This window comes from Solanum tuberosum, unplaced genomic scaffold (genome assembly GCF_000226075.1).
Source record: "Solanum tuberosum cultivar DM 1-3 516 R44 unplaced genomic scaffold, SolTub_3.0 scf00116, whole genome shotgun sequence".
Classification (NCBI taxonomy): domain Eukaryota; kingdom Viridiplantae; phylum Streptophyta; class Magnoliopsida; order Solanales; family Solanaceae; genus Solanum; species Solanum tuberosum.
The window spans coordinates 181,657-202,146 of NW_006239040.1; the positions used below are offsets into that span (position 1 = coordinate 181,657).

General features: G+C 30.3%; 2 protein-coding genes across 3 annotated transcripts in view; both read right to left on the bottom strand.

Annotated features, from left to right (window-relative positions):
• Window positions 1-2,860: 2,860 nt before the first annotated feature.
• On the bottom strand, window positions 2,861-10,739 carry LOC102588248 (polyadenylate-binding protein-interacting protein 8-like). Its single transcript, XM_006349933.2, has 10 exons — window positions 9,983-10,739; window positions 8,172-8,282; window positions 8,041-8,085; window positions 5,875-5,947; window positions 5,684-5,796; window positions 5,439-5,498; window positions 5,198-5,245; window positions 5,059-5,127; window positions 4,127-4,188; window positions 2,861-3,230 (listed from the first exon to the last, which is right to left on the bottom strand). Exons 1-10 carry the CDS (start codon window positions 10,313-10,315, stop codon window positions 3,173-3,175), a joined length of 972 nt encoding a protein of 323 aa, XP_006349995.1. The 5' UTR covers window positions 10,316-10,739; the 3' UTR covers window positions 2,861-3,172.
• An 8,745-nt stretch (window positions 10,740-19,484) lies between these two features.
• Window positions 19,485-20,490, bottom strand: part of LOC102588584 (ethylene receptor 1) — a 10,127-nt gene continuing 9,121 nt past the window's right edge. The window contains exon 7 of one of the 2 annotated variants that reach the window (XM_006349935.2): window positions 19,485-20,171. In XM_006349935.2, the coding sequence (XP_006349997.1) occupies window positions 19,826-20,171 (346 nt within the window). In that variant the 3' untranslated portion in view covers window positions 19,485-19,825. Of the gene's footprint in view, window positions 20,181-20,490 lie in introns of both variants that reach the window. The other variant, XM_006349934.2, reaches the window with a different exon arrangement.

A 20,490-nucleotide genomic window follows, 5' to 3' on the forward strand; every position in this document is an offset into this window, starting at 1 on the left:
GCAGGACTCATTCTGAAGACAACGCTTCCAACAGATTTTTTTCTATACCAAGACTCAATTTTGATGTTTCCTACTTTATGTACTGTGAGTCACTGGACATTTGGAAGTCTGACCAAGTTCCTTCAAAGGTTGACCAAATCTAAACTCAACTTTTTTTTTCATACATATTATATTTATCTGTTATTTTTAATTTAAACGATTGAATCGACAATTATCATAAATAAATTAAATTAAGTAACAAAACTAAGAGATAGATTTCACTAACAATACTCAACGATGTATAAATTTCTTACATTAACGATATATATAACTCAAACTCGCTAAAAATTGTACTTAATCTCCATAGTTAGGGTAAAATAGGTTGTCAAAAGAAGGCAACTCTAATTTCAATAAGTTATCAAGATTAGTACTAGGATTATTAGACTTAAACTTTGACATTTTCACATGATCAGGCTCCACTGATCCTGCATCCTTGCCTGTTAGTTTCTGAACTATTGATTTGAAATTCCTTGCATCTGTCTCGATATACTCCGTGTTGATTATCACCACCTTCACCTTATCCCTGTCGTTTCTGTCTGTTGACATGTTCTCTGTACTTCTGAATTAGTCAAGACAGTAAATTTTGAATAGTTGAGATTCTTCTTATAAGCGTAATGATATAATTAAGCTTTATCTGACTGTGAGATCGAATAAAGACAAAAGTCAATCACTCATTTGCGAACTATCTTATCTCAAAATATAGAAATATCGAAAACGAAGAATTCAATCTAGGATTTTTGGAAATATGGTTATGAGGAAAGAAAAAGAGTGGTTGGTGTTAGTTGTAATTGAGGATAAGTGATTTATATGTACATATTTATAGAAGGAGCACTAGTACTTTGAAATTAAAAAGATTTGAGATAGGTGAATATGTTAAAAGGAAGAGTTGACTGTCTAAATAAATTGAAGCAGTCAACAAGGACCAAAGATAAAGTCAAAGAATGCAATTGAGAAATAAAGTTGCGATCCAACCAATTCAGAATTTAAAATTTATAAATTAATATCAAATTAATATTATAATAATAATTAAATTCATAATCAAATTTATTGATATTTAATACATTTTTATAAATATACATAAATAGATAGAAATGATTTGGACAAAAATTACTGAGTTGACGTGAACCCGTAAAACATATGCACATAGCAGGAAATTGCGTTTGGTTTGATTGAACAAGTTGCCAACATACATGGAGCTAAACAAATAGGAGTACTTTAATCTCTTTTTTTTTCCTCTTCCGTTTGAATTTACATGATATTATTTAATTTAATATGAAATTTAAAAAAATATTTTTTTTGAAATTTGTGGTTAAAACAAATCATAGATGTCTATGTGATTATAATTTATTCTATTAACGATAACATTAATATTTTAAAATCAAATTATTACTAAAAAAAATGTGTCATATTTTTTTAGATTTGAACAAGAAAATTAGAACAATTCTTTTTCTCAAACCTAAACTAAAACGGAAATATGAGTCATATATAGTCAAAACAAATTACATTTGAGTAATCCAAATAGAAATAGTATAAAATTAATCATCCTTTTGTTATTATACTATATAGTACACAAATGTTCAACCCTTTTTTGGAGTTTGAAGGTAATTTTATTTAATTAACCTAACAATTTTGACTAGTAGATCCTTGACCATACCCAATATAAAAGAATTTCGGTTACCATTTGATATTTAATATTCATTTTAAGCTTTGATTAATCTAAATTCATGTCAGAAAATTTAACTTTAATGAATGAAGTGCTTTCTATCAACTTTATATTCAAATTTCAACCCAAAATCTCTAATATAAATTGAAGAATTACATATCACTCGACCACAATTTATAAAACAAAACATGACACACTACCTCGTTTGAATTAAGACCACAAAATATATGTGGTGTGAATAGGTACACATCACTCCATCGTAAACATTAAAATGCTCCCTTATTCAAATGTCTGTCCATTAAGATTAAGTTATTAACTCTAAAAAATTTCAAATGTGTTACATTAATTGAAATAAAAAAATTATTAAAAAGTAGAAGTATGATAAGAAAAGGATTACTCGAATGATCAACACCCTCCACATCTAATCTCAATTATTTGAAATTTTTGTATAGTAAAGTGTAATTAATTGACAAGAGGGGTCAACAACAAGGACAATATTCAATATTTCCACCTTTTAGATAATTCAATAATGTTGACTATGTTAGCTTCCTGGTTCCAAGTTAATCAACGTATTCATATTTTAATGAAAACAATATTAACCTTATTAAAAATAGGTATACTTTTGAACAAATAACTATCAAGAAATATATTAAATAAACCACAATCTTTTGGGCTACCATTTCTTGGAATGTTCCATCTACTATCTATTGTGACCAACCCATTTTTAAGCTTTAGGGTGTGTTTGATACGAATAAAAATATACTTTTTTCAAAAAATGAAAAAAAGAACAACATTTTTCACAAAATTAAGTAAAAGATTTACCTTTTTTTTTTTTTTTTTTTTTTTTTGTGTCAAATACAAATAAAAATATCTATTGTGAATGCACATCTTAAAACTTAGATTAGCGGTAGGAGTTTGGACCCAAACTGCCTATTTAATAACCCTGAAATGATCAAGACTTCTTTGTGGGGTTATTGAAGATTGCAATCACATTTGATCACTCGAGTTCTTTATATCAAATCAATAAATACATGATACACGTCTTCTACATACACTTGCATCACTTACCTCACGCCAATATCGCAGTCAACCATGGTTGAGTTCTTATAGTTAAAGTCCGGGTGCGGAAATGATGCACTCTGAGCAATAAGAAACATGTAAAGCACATCCAGAGACAAATGATCAAATTGTGAACTGGCGTTCCAACCAGCAAGAGATTCATAGAGGAACGATCGATCAAGGTAAAGTACTAGAAGTGCGGAAATTCTAATTAAAAAAGTTCGTTGGCTCGATGGCTACGTTGTTTTTGGTAGCAATAAGTTACTGTAGGCAGGAAAGAAAGGAACATGAAAAGAAAGAACATGGAGATTACTGAAACAGAATTTTGTTTCGATTTCCCATGGTGACCTCAAGTCTTCCGAGGGGGGTTGTCTCTGAACTCTTTCCAGGTCCATGAGCATACACATTGGTTTACTGCATCATGGCACGCGGAAATCGGGGCCTCACTGGTGTTTTTGAGGGACTCACCCTACAACATATAAATAAAGTTGCAAAGTTAGGAAAAGACTAATGGATAGAATGAACTCTCTGAAGCTCCAAGGCTCTGTAGTCCTCAAAATTGTCATAACTGCATGAGGTACAGTATTGAGATAGCTCTTATTAAAAAGTGTTCTGTTTATAGAAATGTAATAACTAGAAGTGCTATTGAATATTGATAACAATTATCTGCATATCGCGATTTCATCATACCTACGTGCATCATTAAACCACTCAGGTTGAAGGTAAACACTATTGAACACAAACAAACTAAAAGAATGTTGTGAGAAAAAGAAAATGAAGTTTTTTCAATTTCAAGTATGTTTGACATTTTAATCATCAGAATTTTACAAAAGTTAGTGATCTTCCATAACTGTAAAAGACAACTCCTGCATTTTCAAGTACTTAGGTGATGAAAGAGGAACTGGATGCATATTCTAGTCGCACCAAGTTAAACATAAGTTATATCCATGTATTTAACGATAACTCAGGTTAATGTCTATTAGCAATTTCTTTTTTCCTGGATAAGCAACAGAAACAATTAAGAGATTTAATAACTACTAACTTCCCATCTCAACTATCGAGAATGCAACACTCTGATCTTTAGGTCGTAATCATTATTTCTCTATTCGACTTTCAGATATCAGAAAGGTAGAAAGAATGGAATGGTGCAATAATAATTTGGAGACAAAAAAAAAAGAAGGAAAATTTTTGGCCGGTCTGGAATGAGTTAAGAGTGCATGATCTGATGTGGTGCCTCCTAGAAAACAACTAAGAGAATTTACCAATCTCAGAAAGATGCAATACTAAACGAACAATGAAATACACTTCGCAGAAAAGAATTAGCGGGGATCAGCTGAGGCCATAGCCATTTGTAAATAAGCTTACCTGATGCGTTGGGATCCCAATACCTCACCGCAACAGTCTAAAGCCAAAATTGCACTCTCAGCCTGCGCAGTTTGCAAACATAAGATTTTTTTCAAATGTCAATCCATATTAAGAGACTGTTCTAAAACGCCAGTAAGCATTCAAAACACATAGTTTCTGAAGTGGCATCAAAATAAAAAATGGGACAAGTAAAGTGGTCCAGAGGGAATATGTGTTTTGCCAAACATACCCCTATTTATTATCCTTAATATTTAGAATGTTAATCGCTCTTCAAAAAATGTTCTCTCATTTAATCTCTCCTCAATAAATAAAAAGATTGTTGGTGTAAATGGTAAGTACCTAAACAGCCTCATTATTGTTAAAAAAATAAATGAAGAGATTGAAATCACAATATTGGAGTATGTACATGCTCTTTACTTACATTTTTTATGCTAATTTAGTCAATGTTTAGTACACTTCCAATCATAATTATTATGAAGGGCAAAATAAGAAGATTGTACTCAATTATATTTTGGTTTTCTAAAATGACAACTATTTTGGACCATCTATTTTTAGTAAGGACGACAAGTAAAGTGGACCGGAAGGGGTAATATATTAAACTTTCCTTTCTTCACTAGCACTCACATGGACAAAAGGGTGGCCAAAGAATAATGCAGGCAAGAAGAGAGGTACATTCAGAGGCAACTAAATGGAAGTTGAGTTATACATCATTCAATAATCACATTACACAAGTAACCAGCAAAAAAAAAAAAAAGAAAAAGGAGAAAGTTGTTGAATCATGACATTTGAATCCATAGGTACATGCAAAACATCTAATCCTCTGACACAAATACAGCATGGGAACAAACACAAAATGCACGTGTGAAGGAATAAAAGGGTAATTAATGCAAAAGGCTAACACATATATTTCCATCAAAGATAAGAAAACATACCATTACAAACTCAACAAAAGCAATGCGGGTCGAGTGCACGTGATCTCCCAAAAGCCTCAGGCGAGAAACCTGCAAAGTAAAAGCGTTGTTCAATAACACTTCTTAAGCCAACATTCAAACTTTTAAACTTCATACTGACCTCGCCACATCTTGTTTCAAAAAAATTCTTGACATCAGCCTGAGTAACCTGTTCAGAATAGAGTAATTGGTTGTGAATAATTATAATAAATGGAAACTACAAGAAATATATTTATTAACAAACAACTGAGTATGAGCCAGAGCATAATAACTACTACAATGCGCATCAGAACAAGCGCCCGACAGAACGATGCATACAAGGAAAGAAAAATTTAATAGATCTCAATGACGAAAATGTCTACCTTCTTATCAATATTTGTACAATAGACTGTCCTGGCACACATCTCACGCTCATCCTCTGACTGCACAAAACATCAACATTGAATTGAGAATAAGCATTTAGATCCATGACCTCAATTCTACAAGGATGAGATAGAATAACATAAAACTATTTCTCAAGATCATCCAAATACTAGCAAAACAAAATGTCAAAGCTCTTTCTTTTTTTTTTTGGACAAAGAACATAGTGCAAAATATTTATCCGTACCCTTGGAAGGAATGTAGGATTCACGGGTAGAATAGCAGTTTTTGAAGGTAGGACCTTCAATTGAGAGAAACCTAAAATTGTCCCACAAAGGCAAAGTGCTGCTCTTGCAGAGTCTGCTAGGATCGATTCCATGTTAGCTTTTGAATATTCAGCTGTCTTAAGAACATTTCAAGCCAAAACATCCAACTTACACTCATCAGCGAACTCCACGAAAGCAAAACGAAGACGGGAATGTGGATCACCACAAATTCGGCAGTCAACGACCTAGAAAGGAAGCAGCAAAAATGAGAAAAGTCATCATTAGTTTTTCTGAGCACGGAGAACATGCTGACAATCTACCTTGAAGAAGAAAAGAGGAAACATTCACATTGAGCATAACAAGTAAACAAGAAAGTAAGCAAATGCAGGCAGCGCTTGAGGTTTAGTCGGTTGATTAACTGATTAGATAAACAAATTTGCTGTAGCTACAAGGCAAACTTTGTAATTTTGAAAGTAAAAGAATTATGACATAAAATTGAGATATTAGGCTGACAAAATAGATATAAACATAATGAACTTTCATTGCAACACATTCACAGTCCCAAGACAAGCAGCTCGATCTATGCCCTCCCACACATTCAGAACTTCATGGCAGATTTTGGTCCCACAATGAATAGTTGAACAGGTGTATGCAAACATAACCGCTCACAAGAAGCGCCATTCGAAATACACCATGAAGCCAGTTGAAATCCATCTTATATGATAAAAGTACAAAGTGCATAATAAAACATTATATCGGTGCCTAAATCACAGACCAAACTGTACACTAGCTCTTAAGTCGGTTGACGCAAGTTAGCATACCACATGAACCAATGACATAAATGTTCTTGATAGGAGGCTATTGGGGATTTTTCTGATCAAATGTTACACGCCTTATATTAAATATTAATTCAAGCCTTAGCCTCACTAAACATCAGGGCAAGATTCCTCCTTTAGAAAAGGCGACAAAGCTTCCTATTTGTTTAAGCCCAATGATATTCTGGAATTAACAAATTTTAAGTGTAACTAATGTTGCTGGCTGCAGAAAGCTATGTACAGTATTGTACACACTACGACCCATGTGATAACTCACCAGAAACCATAGTCATGCAGTAAACCACAACAAATCCCAGCCCCCTCCTTAATATGGTCAGCAACATTCACTGGTAGGTATCTTCAAGCAGATGAGTACACTGGATACGATGAGGAAAAATGAAAACTTATGCACCATTATATAGTGTTTTGCGAATGTCGTATTCTTATTAGGTAAGAAAATTACAAATGTCATTTTCTTCTTATGTCAAATTGTTATCATGAATGCCCTCTTCTTATTGGTTCACATTTAATTGTTTTTCCAATCAGTAAACTGCTAATCAGGTTTAGGTTATCGAATGTATTTCTTGGTCAAGGGTACATGGGGAAAGTCTGCTTGGTAGGTCCTTAGTAAGTCAATTTCATGAGTTTTCTTTAGTTTTTTTTAAAATGTTTTAACTCTCAATATCCTAGAATTCAAGCTATAAAAGTTTCACTGTTGTTCAGAGTAAGCATGCAGGAGTAAGAAAGTTGGCAGCTTTTAAGTACTTATTTTTCAGCTTAATAGAGATATCTATCACATTGAGTTCAATATGTTCATCTTGAAGCTTTTTTGTTTCATTATACTCTAAGCACTTTTACTTTGGAGTCTTTGTTTTCATTGTTTTAATCATCTGTCTCTCTTTATGTTCAAGGCAGGAATTTATGAGTTCATATCTACCATTTGTTGCAATTTTCGTGGATTTTTACATATACTTATACTCTGCGCCGAAAGTACTAGGTTCAGATGAACATGGTATTGGTATGCCACATCCACCTCTGCCAGAATTAATATGTTATTGATATTAACTTATGAAAGATATAATAATTCGTCAATGATATTATCTTAACAGACCAGATAACTAATGCATATATGATGTCATCAATTTCGTTAGCTGGTTATGAAATTATCTGATGGTCAAGAATTATGAGACTCTATAATGCACAATTACGATAAATAAAAATCAAATCAAAGCCAAAAAAGGAAGTAAAACTTATATGGTAATCAGATTCCCAAGCAAAGTATTTTGTTCTGCTAAAGTATGATAGTAAGTAGCACACAAATGTATACTTACGTATCACGCTACCACTCCACAAGCAGATGAGAAAAGGAATTCATTGTTTCTAGTTTAGTTACGCCAATTACTGAAACCATATGCACTTAAGAGCATCAAATATATAATATAGTGAATCACATCAATGTTCAGAAGAAGAAAAGGACTTTTCCAATGAAGTAGTAGAAGAAGAAGAAGAAGAAAGTGACTTACTTGTCCATAAGCACTAAACAAAGCAGCAAGCTGCTCCTCAGTGACCTAGATATTGAGAAGGCAAAACCAAAGATACCATATGAGAACTAATAAGAAAATATCACAAAACATTAGTGAGAATCTATCCTTACATTGTTATCTATCTCAGAAACATATACTGTTCGCCTGATGCTATCTTCTCTTTGAGCCTTATAAGCTCTATTGTTCATTCTCCTTTTGCCCTGGTTAAAGTTGTTGCCTCTCTGTGGAAACACAGAAAAGAAAGTTCAGGGGATACTAAAAGGAAAACAAGAAAATGGATATGGTTGTCCATATTCAAATATTCTGGTTAGCATATAAAATAAGACCAAATTGATCCAGCCAAAGATAAAACTGAAATGTCAAAGGAGATGGTTGTCCATGATTCAACTATTCTAGTTAGCATATAAAATATGACCAAATTGATCCAGGCAAAGATATAACTGAAATGTCAAGTATGTCATTGACAAGTTGATGAGGCTAGGGCCTCATCAACTTGATGTGAACAACGACCAACTCTAACATGAATACATATAAGCATTCCCAATTAGGAAACTACCATTAATCAAAGAGAAGTAAAAATCAAAGAGTAACAATATCACTGGTTGATGTTAGAGATGACAACTTTATGACTCAAACAAACAAAACTGACATTTAAACTAACCAACTAAAACCCGTTAACCCCATACTGATATGAAAAACATAAATATGGCACTGAATGTGATGGAATGCTACAAGCACAGAAGTCAAGTTCCAACAGGATGATGTAAGCTTCATTTTCAGTGGGATGAGTTCACTGTTGTATATTACTTTCTGGTAACTGATTGTGCCAGTTTATTCTAGAACTTTGTTCCCAGATTGACGGATGCAATTTCAAGGTGCCATTAGCTTCCCGCAAGCAATCTCTTTACATGAAAACTGATGCCAATCACAATGCAAAACTTTCTTCCACCCAAATTGGCAGAGAACAGTCGAACTTAGTGAAGAACTATTTAAATTCTTCGCAAGTTAAACAATGAAAGAAAAGTAGCAGCTACTACTAGTGCCTGACTTCACAAAATTGATTTTACTGTCTTCGTAATTTATATACTATGAATGAAAAGGGAAAACATGCATTACTCTAACATATGTTCAGTTAAACATTTCTCCAAACTTGATTACTTCCTTTTTTGTTACAGCTTATTAAACGAACTAACAAAAACTTGGCTACAAGTATAAGAAAACAACAAAATATCCCTTATTTCATCCACATACAGCAAAAAGTTCTATTTATTTATGTATCATCGAAAAACCAAAGCAATTGAAAGGTCCAAATCACACTAGTACGACAAATTTTCACGTCAGGCATTACACCAATTATACTCATCTGCATTTTACCATCTAAGTATCAGTAACAACCATAATTCAATGATCCCATTCAACTAACTGAATGCCAAATTTCCACTTTTAGTGAATGGAATGCCAGGAATCCCCAATTAATAAACCAGGTGTAAAAATCCATTTTTGACCATAAAACCTTCATTTCCTTGATAACTACGAACTCCGGTTAATACATTCAGCAATAATTATATTCCTTTAAATGATCATTACCTAAACAAATTACTGAAAAGCTCCAAAGATCAGTTCTTAACAAGGAAATGTTAAAGTTTCCTTGCTATAATATTTCAGAAATCACAGCAAATTCAACCAAAAGACAAAATGCTTAAAAGGAAAACTTGCACACAAAAAAAACACACACACACAGATTAACACACTAAAAACCAAATACGCATTCCATCACAATTAGTCAAGTATAGCAAAATTACTGCTAATTATTATATCATCAACCGACCCACAATAACAAAACAGCCAAAAGCATCAAAATTTTCAACGATCATACAAAAAAATCAACAATTTTAATGAAAATTAACAAACGAATCTATACCCTTCTGTTATTTTGAAAACCATCAACACCCATAGTCTTGTTAGCTGGTACAAAGTTACTGAGAATCATCTGATCACCACCAGCGGCACGATTATAAGAAGAAGGAAAAAACTCTTTAGCCTGTGGATTCAGCTTAAGTTTCTTCAACATATCAGCAATATCATGCATATGAAACTCCGATTTCGCATTTGCGATTGAATCGGCTGAATCCTTAACACCATTAGATTCAGAATTATTGCTGGTGTTATCAGTGTTTGGTGATGATAAAGACTGAACAGCAGGAGCTTCAACCACTGTTGTCTCACCAGACACTTCTTTAGCACCAGCAGCCATTGATGAAATACTCAAAACCCAGAAAAAATAAAACACACCCAGAACAGAAAAAGCTTCAAAAATACCAAGAAAACACTAAAATTCTACAATTTCAATAAATTAAAGCAACCCCTTTTTATCAATTTGATTATTCTTTATGAAAAATTGATCAAATGGGAATTCACAGAGAGTATAATGGGTTTATTGATAAATACTCATTTAGGAAGAAGGTGATGAGAGAGAAAAGAAGAGAAGAGAGAGAAAGGAAAAGGCAATAGGGTTTTTGTTATATATAGCAACAAAGTTCAATAACAGAAGGCAGAGGAATTTGGTGGTATTCTTGTTTTTGTTTGTAGAGAGAAGTGAAGTTTAGGTGGTGTTGTATGTATTATGTGAAAAAAACAGAGGGAGAAAGAAGGAAATGCAGTAGAGAGAGAAAATTGAGGTGGAAGGTGGAATTATGAAAAAAAATTAATAAAAATATCCTTCGTTTATAGTTTGGTTTGAATTATTATTAATTTATTTTTATTTATTTTGATGATGAAGGAATTGACTCGGTAAATCAAGAAGAGGTGTCTTGATGTATTATTATATTTATGGATGACATAGTTCAGATTGTTGAGACTCGTGGCGAAATAATAGCTAAAGTGAATGTTTGGAGATATATTTCAGAGTCTATAGGGTCCAAAGTTGAGTAATACTGAGGTTGGCGTAATACATGAGGCTGGTGTGGAAGTGAGGTTTGATACATAGGTCATCTGAAAGAGAGATAGTTTCAAGTATTTTAGATTTATTATTCAAGTAAAACGAGAGATTGATAATAATGTCACATACTGTATTGGTGCAGAGTGGGTGAAATGGAGGCTTGTATCCGAGTCTTGTGTGATAAGAAGCAACCATTAAAACTTAAAGTCGAGTTCTACATTATGGTTATAATTAGACCATCTATGTTGTAGGCAGAGTATTAGCCAGTCAAGAACTTTCACGTTCAGAAGATGAAAGTTGCAAAAATGAGGATCTTGAGATGGATGTGTGGAAGTACTAAAACAAACAGGATTACGAATGAAGATATTTGAGACAAGGCAAGAGTTGCTTCAATATATGATAAGATAAAAAAACGAGAATAAAATAGTTCAAATATGAGAGGTTGATCATAACAAAACAAATTGGGCAAACAATTGAAATTGAATGCTATCTCTACAAGTTCATATCAAATACAGCTGCTAATTTTATTATTTTAGGCAACTTCATAATTATAGGTTAAAACTAACAAATATAATATACTTATAACATATACTAGATAGAAAGACTCATTTATTCTTTTTATCATAACATCTATAGATTAGATTACATATAATTTTTATACGTTAAACTTAATTGATAAATATTATGTATTGTGCATTTAATTATCGAACAGTCTTCGAATGACTATTGATTTAATGTGTACATCAAGTGTAATTTTATTTGCGTATTAAAGTAAGATTCTTTTAATGTGTATATTGAGTGTAATTTTATTTTCGTATTAAAGTAAGAAATTGTTGAGGTTTTTTTTATGATACATTACAATTATTATTTTAATTTTATAAAAGTTTCATAAAAAATAATAAGTACTAATAATAATTTAATTAATTAATTTTTTATAAAATTATATTCTAAATTTAAATTGTAAGCAGGCGAGTTGAAAGCAACTAATGTGAAAAGTTTTATAGTTAACTAATTAGCTATTTAAACTCTCATGTTGTTGAATTTCTCCTCTAGAATATAATATAATGTATGGGCTCATGAGAGTACAATAACTTTTTCATAGATTATTATGCATTAAAATACTTATTAAATATTTAACTATACATTCAATTATTATTGTTATATAATATTAATTTAAAATTATTATATAAAAATCATTAATTTTAAAATTTTAAATCCGCCAGTTTTAATCTTTGTTTTTGTCACCTTGTGTAAAACGTGGATATTGCAATTCATATGTTTATCACATGATGTTTGTTGGTATTTTTATAAGATTTGTTTGATTATGATTTTTTTTATTTTTTTATTTTAATTTTAATTTTAAAATCAATGTTTGATTATAAAATTCAAATACAATTTGAAGTTATTTGAAATTTGAAAATACTAAAATCTTTTTCCTTTTCTTTTTCACTTTTACTACATATTTTTTTCAAATTTTATCCTAAAATGTTTATTTTGATAAAAATAACTCTATTTAAATTATATTTCATGTTTCAATTATGTTTTATATTTTTAGGAAGAGTATATTCAAACAATCAAATATTATAACTCCATATTTCAAAATTCAAAATAAAGTAAAATTTTTGTAATAGTATGTACTAGCTCATATATGGAATCTAATCTATAACATTTTGTAATTATTTATTTTGTGAAGATTTGATTGTATAATTCAGTAAATTAGTCGAGTTACAGATTTTGCTAGTTTTTAGAAGTTTGACGTAAAACATATTTAGAAAAGTATATATTTAAAATCTAATTTTTTTTTTTTTATAAAAAGTATGAGCAAACACAATTTCAACTCTAATCTCAATAATTTTAAATATATTTTTTATTTTCATAAAATCAAAGCCTCCTAAATATTTTCCCTATTTTTTTCTATTATAATTTATATTATATTAAAAAAGTTGTTTGTCTTTTCTCTGCGGACAATGGAGTGCGTGATGATGGTGAATATATGATTATTTTATATTGTTCTATCGAATCAAAATCGATAAGTTGAATCGAAAAAAATTATTAAGTTATTGATAATGAATTATTGATTTAGTCGTTTTGATAATAATTTTGATTTTTAAATTATTAGGTTATCCGTTCTTAACTGTTTGAGATTTTTTCTCAACGGATTAACCAATAGTGAATTAAATAATTATATTTATAACATTTGGTATATAAAGTCCTTGACGTAGAATTAATTTCATACTTTCATTTATGTCTATCTCAAACTTTCAGTTATTCTATAATGTGACAGTGTTTGTTTTTGAGCAAGATGTAATCTATCAACTTATATACATGGTTCATTTGGTTTGTCACCTTGTCTCCGAATGATTTTTCATGATTCATATATATATTTATATAGGAGGGAGGTGTTATATTTTAGGGGAATTGTTGGTGGGGAAAATGAAAGTGATTGTACGTACTATTATAATGGTTCTTCTTGTGACAGCAGTGGTGCATTCACTATTCCTTTTTCTAGATTCTTTCAATTTTTATAGATATTTTATTTTAAACACCAATATTTAATTTCTGATCATTTTTAAAAAGATTTTTTTTACAGATATCCATTTGATTTCGAAATATTATTAAATATATAATGTTTGAGAAGTTCAAAGAAAAATGATTAAATTAAAATTTAGATATACAACTTCATGTTAAATGATTGATTCAACTTTTTTCATTTTACTCAAAAGTCTCATCATTACATGTATAATAGTTCTCTTTCTGTTTGTTTTCATAAAATTTTGTACTCCTTTTCTTTAAAAAATATAAAGTATTAAAAAAAATTAATGTTAAAAAGTATTTAATATCAACGAAGACATTTAGTCTTATATTGACATCAAATAAATATATTAAATTACTTCAGAATATTCCCATAGGAATTAGAATAAAAAGTTGGTCATAAATTGAAAGGAACATTATGGTTGTTAAGTATCTCTATATAAAAATTCTGACAGTCAAATAAGTCACAATTTAGGGTGAAATTATAATATTGCAAGTTTGAAATTAATCATAAGAGAATATTTTTGACCAATTGAGTAATTTCAATATACATATTAAGATTATTATTATTTTAAAAAAAAGTTGCCACTCAAAATTGTTCCACTTCGATTTCTACTTTCCTTAACCGAGAACGAGTTTTTTCGAGTTGTGCAATAGCACTTCCATGCTAGGCAACCTGATATAACATTGTTTTAATTGGTATTTTTTATTTCGCCCCTATTTTCTATATATAGGGATAAAATTAAAAGTTAATAGTCAAAAATACAATTAAAATATTCTGATTTTTTTTTAGTTTTTATACTGAACTACTAGGTGTGAGTTTGAACTATGATCAACTATTTATCAAAGCATATATCAATGATCAATTGTTTCCTTTTCTTATCTGAAATATCATTGTCGTTCATATGAAAAAAAGTGAACAATTGATAGTTGAGATATATTTTAATTATAGTTGATGATAGTTCAATCACACCTAATAATTTAAATAGATAACTCCAAAAAACAAAATAATTTTTGTATGTTTTGACTCTTCATCCTAAAATTAAAGTTATGAGATCACATGATTTTCCTAAATTATACTATTACTAGTTAGTTTTGATTTAATACTCTAATGTACAATTTTTGAGGAAAAGTAGCTACATTTCTTTCATATGACATCATGGAAAGATAATTGGCACAAAATAATATAAAATCCTCTAATGAGGCCAAAATGTCTAAATTTCATGTCATCTAGGCTAATAGGCACGTTTTCCAAAGTCATAACATTTCTAGATCAAGGAGGAGGAAGTCAAGATACTTTTTTCTTAATTAAAAGTTCAAAAGGTTTTTTTTCTTTTTCTAGTTAGACAAATTAATTTTGTTTTATACGTTCAATATTAAATAAAAAATAATTTGAATAACTTGTTGCTTGATCTTGAGTTACTATTACCTTTTTACTATCACAAAAACGTCCATTGGATGGTTGTGACGTATTGTTTCATAATATATTGTATTGAATTATATTGTTTCATACTATATTGTTCAAATAAATACAATCTATGGATAAATCGTATTGTTCTCCGCCGTTACATAATGTCATATATCCATAATTTGAATGATAAACCTACAAAAAAAGTAGGGTATATACAAGGTAGAACTACTATGAAAAATTAAGGTAAATAATAAAAGAGAATTATTAAATATAAATAAAGATAAAATGAAAAGAATATTAAGGTAATCAATTGCACCAAATCGATCATTACATAAAATAGGTCATTTCATTGTTACCTAACAATGAATTTAAACAATATTACAATAGAATACACCGGGTAACAACTATCCAAACAAGGTGATAAGAGTAAAACAAAAGAAAAAACTAACTAATTTATGAGAATTTTACACAAATCTCATAGTGTTAAGAGTTAATTACATCTTATCCCAACTCTTTTCCAAAGTACAAAAATTTCTTAAATTTGGTGGAATCCGGATACATCTCAAAATGTTCCGATACATCGCGTCCCAATTTCGGATACATTCCTCAACGTCTCGATACATTGCGTCTGGGTTCAAATACATCACTCAACGTCCCGATACATCGCGTAAAGAGATGTATCCAGCTGATACATCACGTAAAGTGATGTATCAGAGAATAAGAGAGGGTAGGGTGTTTTGTATTTTTTTCAAATAATAGGTATGATAAAATAAGTTGTGTATTTAGGTAACTTTTCCCTAATTTATCTCTTATTTTTTCCAAAATTATAATTATTTTAAATAGTTATTTTTAGTAATTGTGACAAGTAAAATAGAATATAAAAGTATTATTATTATTGATTCAAATTAATGGAAATCTTGATTTATATCCACTTGCTGAAAGATAAAAGAGAAAATTTTGTGTGCCATTTTCACTTTTTTCTAAGTCTCTTTACTCTTTTCTTGATTCTCCCAACCTATATACCCATGTAAAATTTAAAATGCCTAATTTTCTATATATAATATGTTGATTTAAAAAAAAAAATTCGTATATGATAATTATTTTGTTATATTTTGACACCTTTCGACAAAAATGACGTCTTCGCTATCAATATAATATAGTTCTGTGAATTGAGATAAATCAGGTCACGTTAGTGATCTTATATATTACAATAACAACTATATGAATTTAAATTAATCGAATTCATATATAAATTTCGAATATCAGATGAGTGACCAAAGAAATAAAAAGTGGGTAATAAATAAAGATGGTATGGTGTGTCGTTCTCTTTAGTGTGGTCCAAAGTAGATGCCTTGTGACACAAAATATAATTGCAAATAAATATGAGTTGTTTTTTTCTATAATGACCATTTGATCACATGAATTATGCATTTGACGTTAATTCCTATATATATATATATATATATATATATATAAATAAAGATATACTAAATTAAAAATAACAATTCGATGTACAAAACATCCTGCATTCACACAAAGTTCATGAAAATATATTAATGATTGCTTTCACGATTTAAACTCGTAACTCATAAATAGTCTGACAGAAGACAATTTTAGTGTTGCTACAACCCTCTCCTTTAACTATATTATATACTCATCATATAAATTTCATATTAAATTCTTATTTTTTTATTTTCTCAAATGTACAAAGAGATGTGTCACTACTCTTGAACGGCCAAACATAGAAATAAGGATTTTGGTTTAGTGATAAATATTTTATCATATTGATACGAAGATGTTTTAATTAGTTGGGGAGCGTTTTACTTTTAATATAGGATTTTTAACATAAATTTAAAGTTAATCGGACTGAATATGTACCAAAAGAAAGTGTTGACAATGAAGAATCTAATTCTCTGCCTTTTTCATGGGCATCCTTTGAGATTTAATTCTCTTCTTTTTTCATACTAATAATTATTATATATTTTGACCTGTGCCCTAATATTAAAGTAGCAATATTATTATTTAAAGAGTGATTGTGGGAGATTTTTTTTTATTTTTTTGTACTTTGAATTTTTTTTTTCTCTTTTTCAATCTTCATGATTAGGGAAGGAAAATATATAAAGAGTGGTAATTTCAGAGACCTTTTTTAATTTTTGGTTCATAACTATCATATTCTTTGGTAGGATAAGTTGCATCTATTAAATTTTGTACATGTAATATCATATTTGGTAATTAGTTAGGAGGTACGTTTTTAATGTATAAAATTAATATGGTATATTTAGTTTGCAATTTAGAAATCTACATAACTAATACATGCAATGGCGAATTTAGAGGAAAAAATAGGGCACCAGAACTCATGGTTGGTCTCTTTGTAAAACTAGATATTTTATATATATATTTTTATAAATTTGTATAATATTATATTCTGGTACTTGTGCTATATGAAGTCTAACTGATCTACATGATTAAACTTGTTTTTTTACTAGCTACCAAACAATCTCGATTATTAAACTTCATATTTTCTCTCTTTTCCACTTTGATTGAGAGATTTTTCTAATTGTTCATGTCATCGTGTGCAATTTCAATTAGTCCAATGATAAAAATGGCATAAAATCTTATGTTAGATGAATCGAATCATACAACATAATAGTAATATTTTTTTGAAGGAAGTTCGATTATGCATAGCTCTGCCTTGATTAAATTAACAAGGATCAGATAATATGAAATGAAAAAAAGTAAAATACACCTTAAATTTTTTTAAAATAATTAATATATCATATTAATATGAATCAAATAATATAAAACAGAAGAAATATATACATTTTCAAGTCAAACATAAAACAATTGATGTAACAAACTCCTAAAGGTAGGCATGATCATCGTATGGAATATGGATAGCTGAGTTACGTGATAATGATTGATACTCCATACCTTCTAATTTAATACTATTTAATTATACACGTAATTTAAGAAAATTTTAAAAAAGAACTTTCAAAACTTGTGATAGATCATTTATTAAGGATAACATATGATTTTTTTAAATTTTATTTATTTTTTGGAATCTCGTAGCCGCTATAACTTCTATCACAACTTTTTAGGTGAGCATGTTATGTGTACCGAGTAAATTCTTCACTTTGGAATAGCCGGTAAACCATACCAGAGATGTAAACTGCATTAGCAAGCCATATCCGACCTACTCAACTAAGAAGACATGGAAGGGGACCAAATCATGCTTGTGGATAATCACCCTCCAAATCAACCGAACTATCTCGAAAGACAAATTAATTAAATTATTTAAACAAACTAAAAAAGCATACGACCATATAAATTGAAAAGGAGTACTACTACTTTTCCTTGATCGTGGTTTTGATTGTTTGTTTTAATTTTTTTAGCTCGTTTTTAAAAAAAATATTTTTTTTGATGATTCTTAATTTCAACTTTCAATCTGACATATTTAAAATCACAAAATTAAAAAGTATTTTGATATATTATTCTACACATCTCTTATTTAAAATTATGTATCAAATCAAAATTCAACAAACAAATCGAAACGAATAGAATATATTTTACTTTGGCGGTGTTGTTCATGCATTTTAATACTACACCATATACCTTCCAACCAATTTGATATTGAATGGCGAGCCTCAACAATAGTTTGTAACTACGTCTTACATCACTTATATGCAATGTTTATGCCTTGATACATCACAAAAAAAATAGTCTTGACCTTATCTAGAAACATTTTAGGACCCATTTGGTTATAAAAAATATTCATTTATTACAAAATATTTTTTCACTTTATTTGAAAATCGATGTTTCATGATTGAAGTTCGATTGAATTTCTATTCGGTATCTGATACCCACATTGGAGCACCACTACATTCAACTTCGGGCCGAGAAGTTCCATATTGAAGGTAAAGCGCTCCCTAACAAAGACGACTCCATATCCAGAGAGACTCAAACCCGAGACAATTGATTAAGGACGAAGAAATACTTACTACCCCACCACAACCTTTGTTGGTAACTTCAATTTGTCTTTCAAATTTGAAAAAAAAAACAAATTATATCTTATTTGCCCCATTCACTTTTGAAGTTGCATTTAATTACAAAGTATTATTCCAATATTCTTTGTTAAAAGTACAATCAAACACAACTCCGACTTCATAAATTCCAAACAAAGTGAATTTTTTTGAAATATACGGTTAGACACCTACTTAGTAGTCCAATTAACTAAGTTGGTCGACTATTTGAACTTTCACTTTATTGAAGAATTTAATATTCCACCTTGTAATCCACTCCCCGTTCCGCGTTCCCATTCCCCCATTTATTATAATGATTAAAAAAATATAAGTCTACCTTAATCCCAAAAGAATATATTTTGATAACTTTCAACTAGAGAACCCCTCCCCCTTTTGAAAGACCAGTTAGTTTTGTTATTTGCTGTTGCTTCTGTGATGCATAGAGTCAAAACACCCCTTCAGTTCAAGCTCTTTGCAATATAGTAAGGTCAGAAAACACTAGGGATATTAAAAGGCAATAGAAAAAACAGAAAAATAAAACACAATCTATTGGCCAATCATGTTTTTGCCCCAAATGTTAAGCCAAGGCAATAAAGTTTCTAATGTTTCAAGTAAATGAAGGGAGGTGTCAAATATCAGATCTTATACAAAGTTCCATGGAATATGAACACTTCTGCTTAGTGGAAAAATCAACTCCTTTCTACAAATAAGTTGAATGCCTCGAGCAACGTCGCGTTACATACACCTTCTTCAAGTGGCATATTGTGTTATCACCAAGAACCCAAAGACGAGAACTATATACAACGCCTCGTGCATTTGGGTGAATTTTTCATATGGTTGCTGCACATTTTCCACCTACATTCACTAAGATTCAAGTACAACTCCATGTTCTAAGAGCTCAGATAAAACACTTCTCATTTTATCCACTGACACAGGTTTTAGGATAACTCCATCCATACCAACTCTCATGCAGTTTTCTTTAGTAACTCTGTCTGTGTTCCCAGTCAGTGCCACAATAAGTGGCCTACCGTGACGTTTCCCAAACCTTTCATGTATCACTACAGCGACTTCATAACAGTTTATACCTTGCATGCTGACATCCATGAAAACTACCTTGTGTTCATGTGTAACAACTCTCAAGCACTCATCACGTGAGCCAACAGTAGTTACATCACATCCAAGGTGTGTAAGCAGACCCTTGGTTACCATCCTGCTAACCCTGCATGAAGGAGTATAAGAAACAGAAACAATTCTGATAACTAATGTCAACTAATCATATAATCAAGTAGGATAAATAATAAAAATAATAATAATAATGAGGTAAAATCAAAGAGAAAAGAAAAGCAACGATCACACAGAGTCGTAGGATTACCAATCATACAAATTCGTATCCAACAATAAAACAACTACCTTCAATTTATAGCTACCTCAGATTAAAGATATCAATAGCAGTCATCACAGAGAAAAGTGGAAGGCAGGGGTGGGGTGTGTGGGCGGGTGTGTGTGTGTGGGGGGGGGGGGGGAAAAAG

Excerpts from the sequence above, each read along its gene's own strand:
- LOC102588248 (XM_006349933.2), bottom strand. The coding sequence starts at position 10,315 with ATGGCTGCTGGTGCTAAAGAAGTGTCTGGTGAGACAACAGTGGTTGAA. Across the intron at positions 8,086-8,171 it reads TTTCTGAGATAGATAACAAT|GTCACTGAGGAGCAGCTTGC; the intron begins GTAAGGATAGAT and ends CTCAATATCTAG. Across the intron at positions 4,189-5,058 it reads CTTTTGTTGAGTTTGTAATG|GCTGAGAGTGCAATTTTGGC; the intron begins GTATGTTTTCTT and ends CAAACTGCGCAG.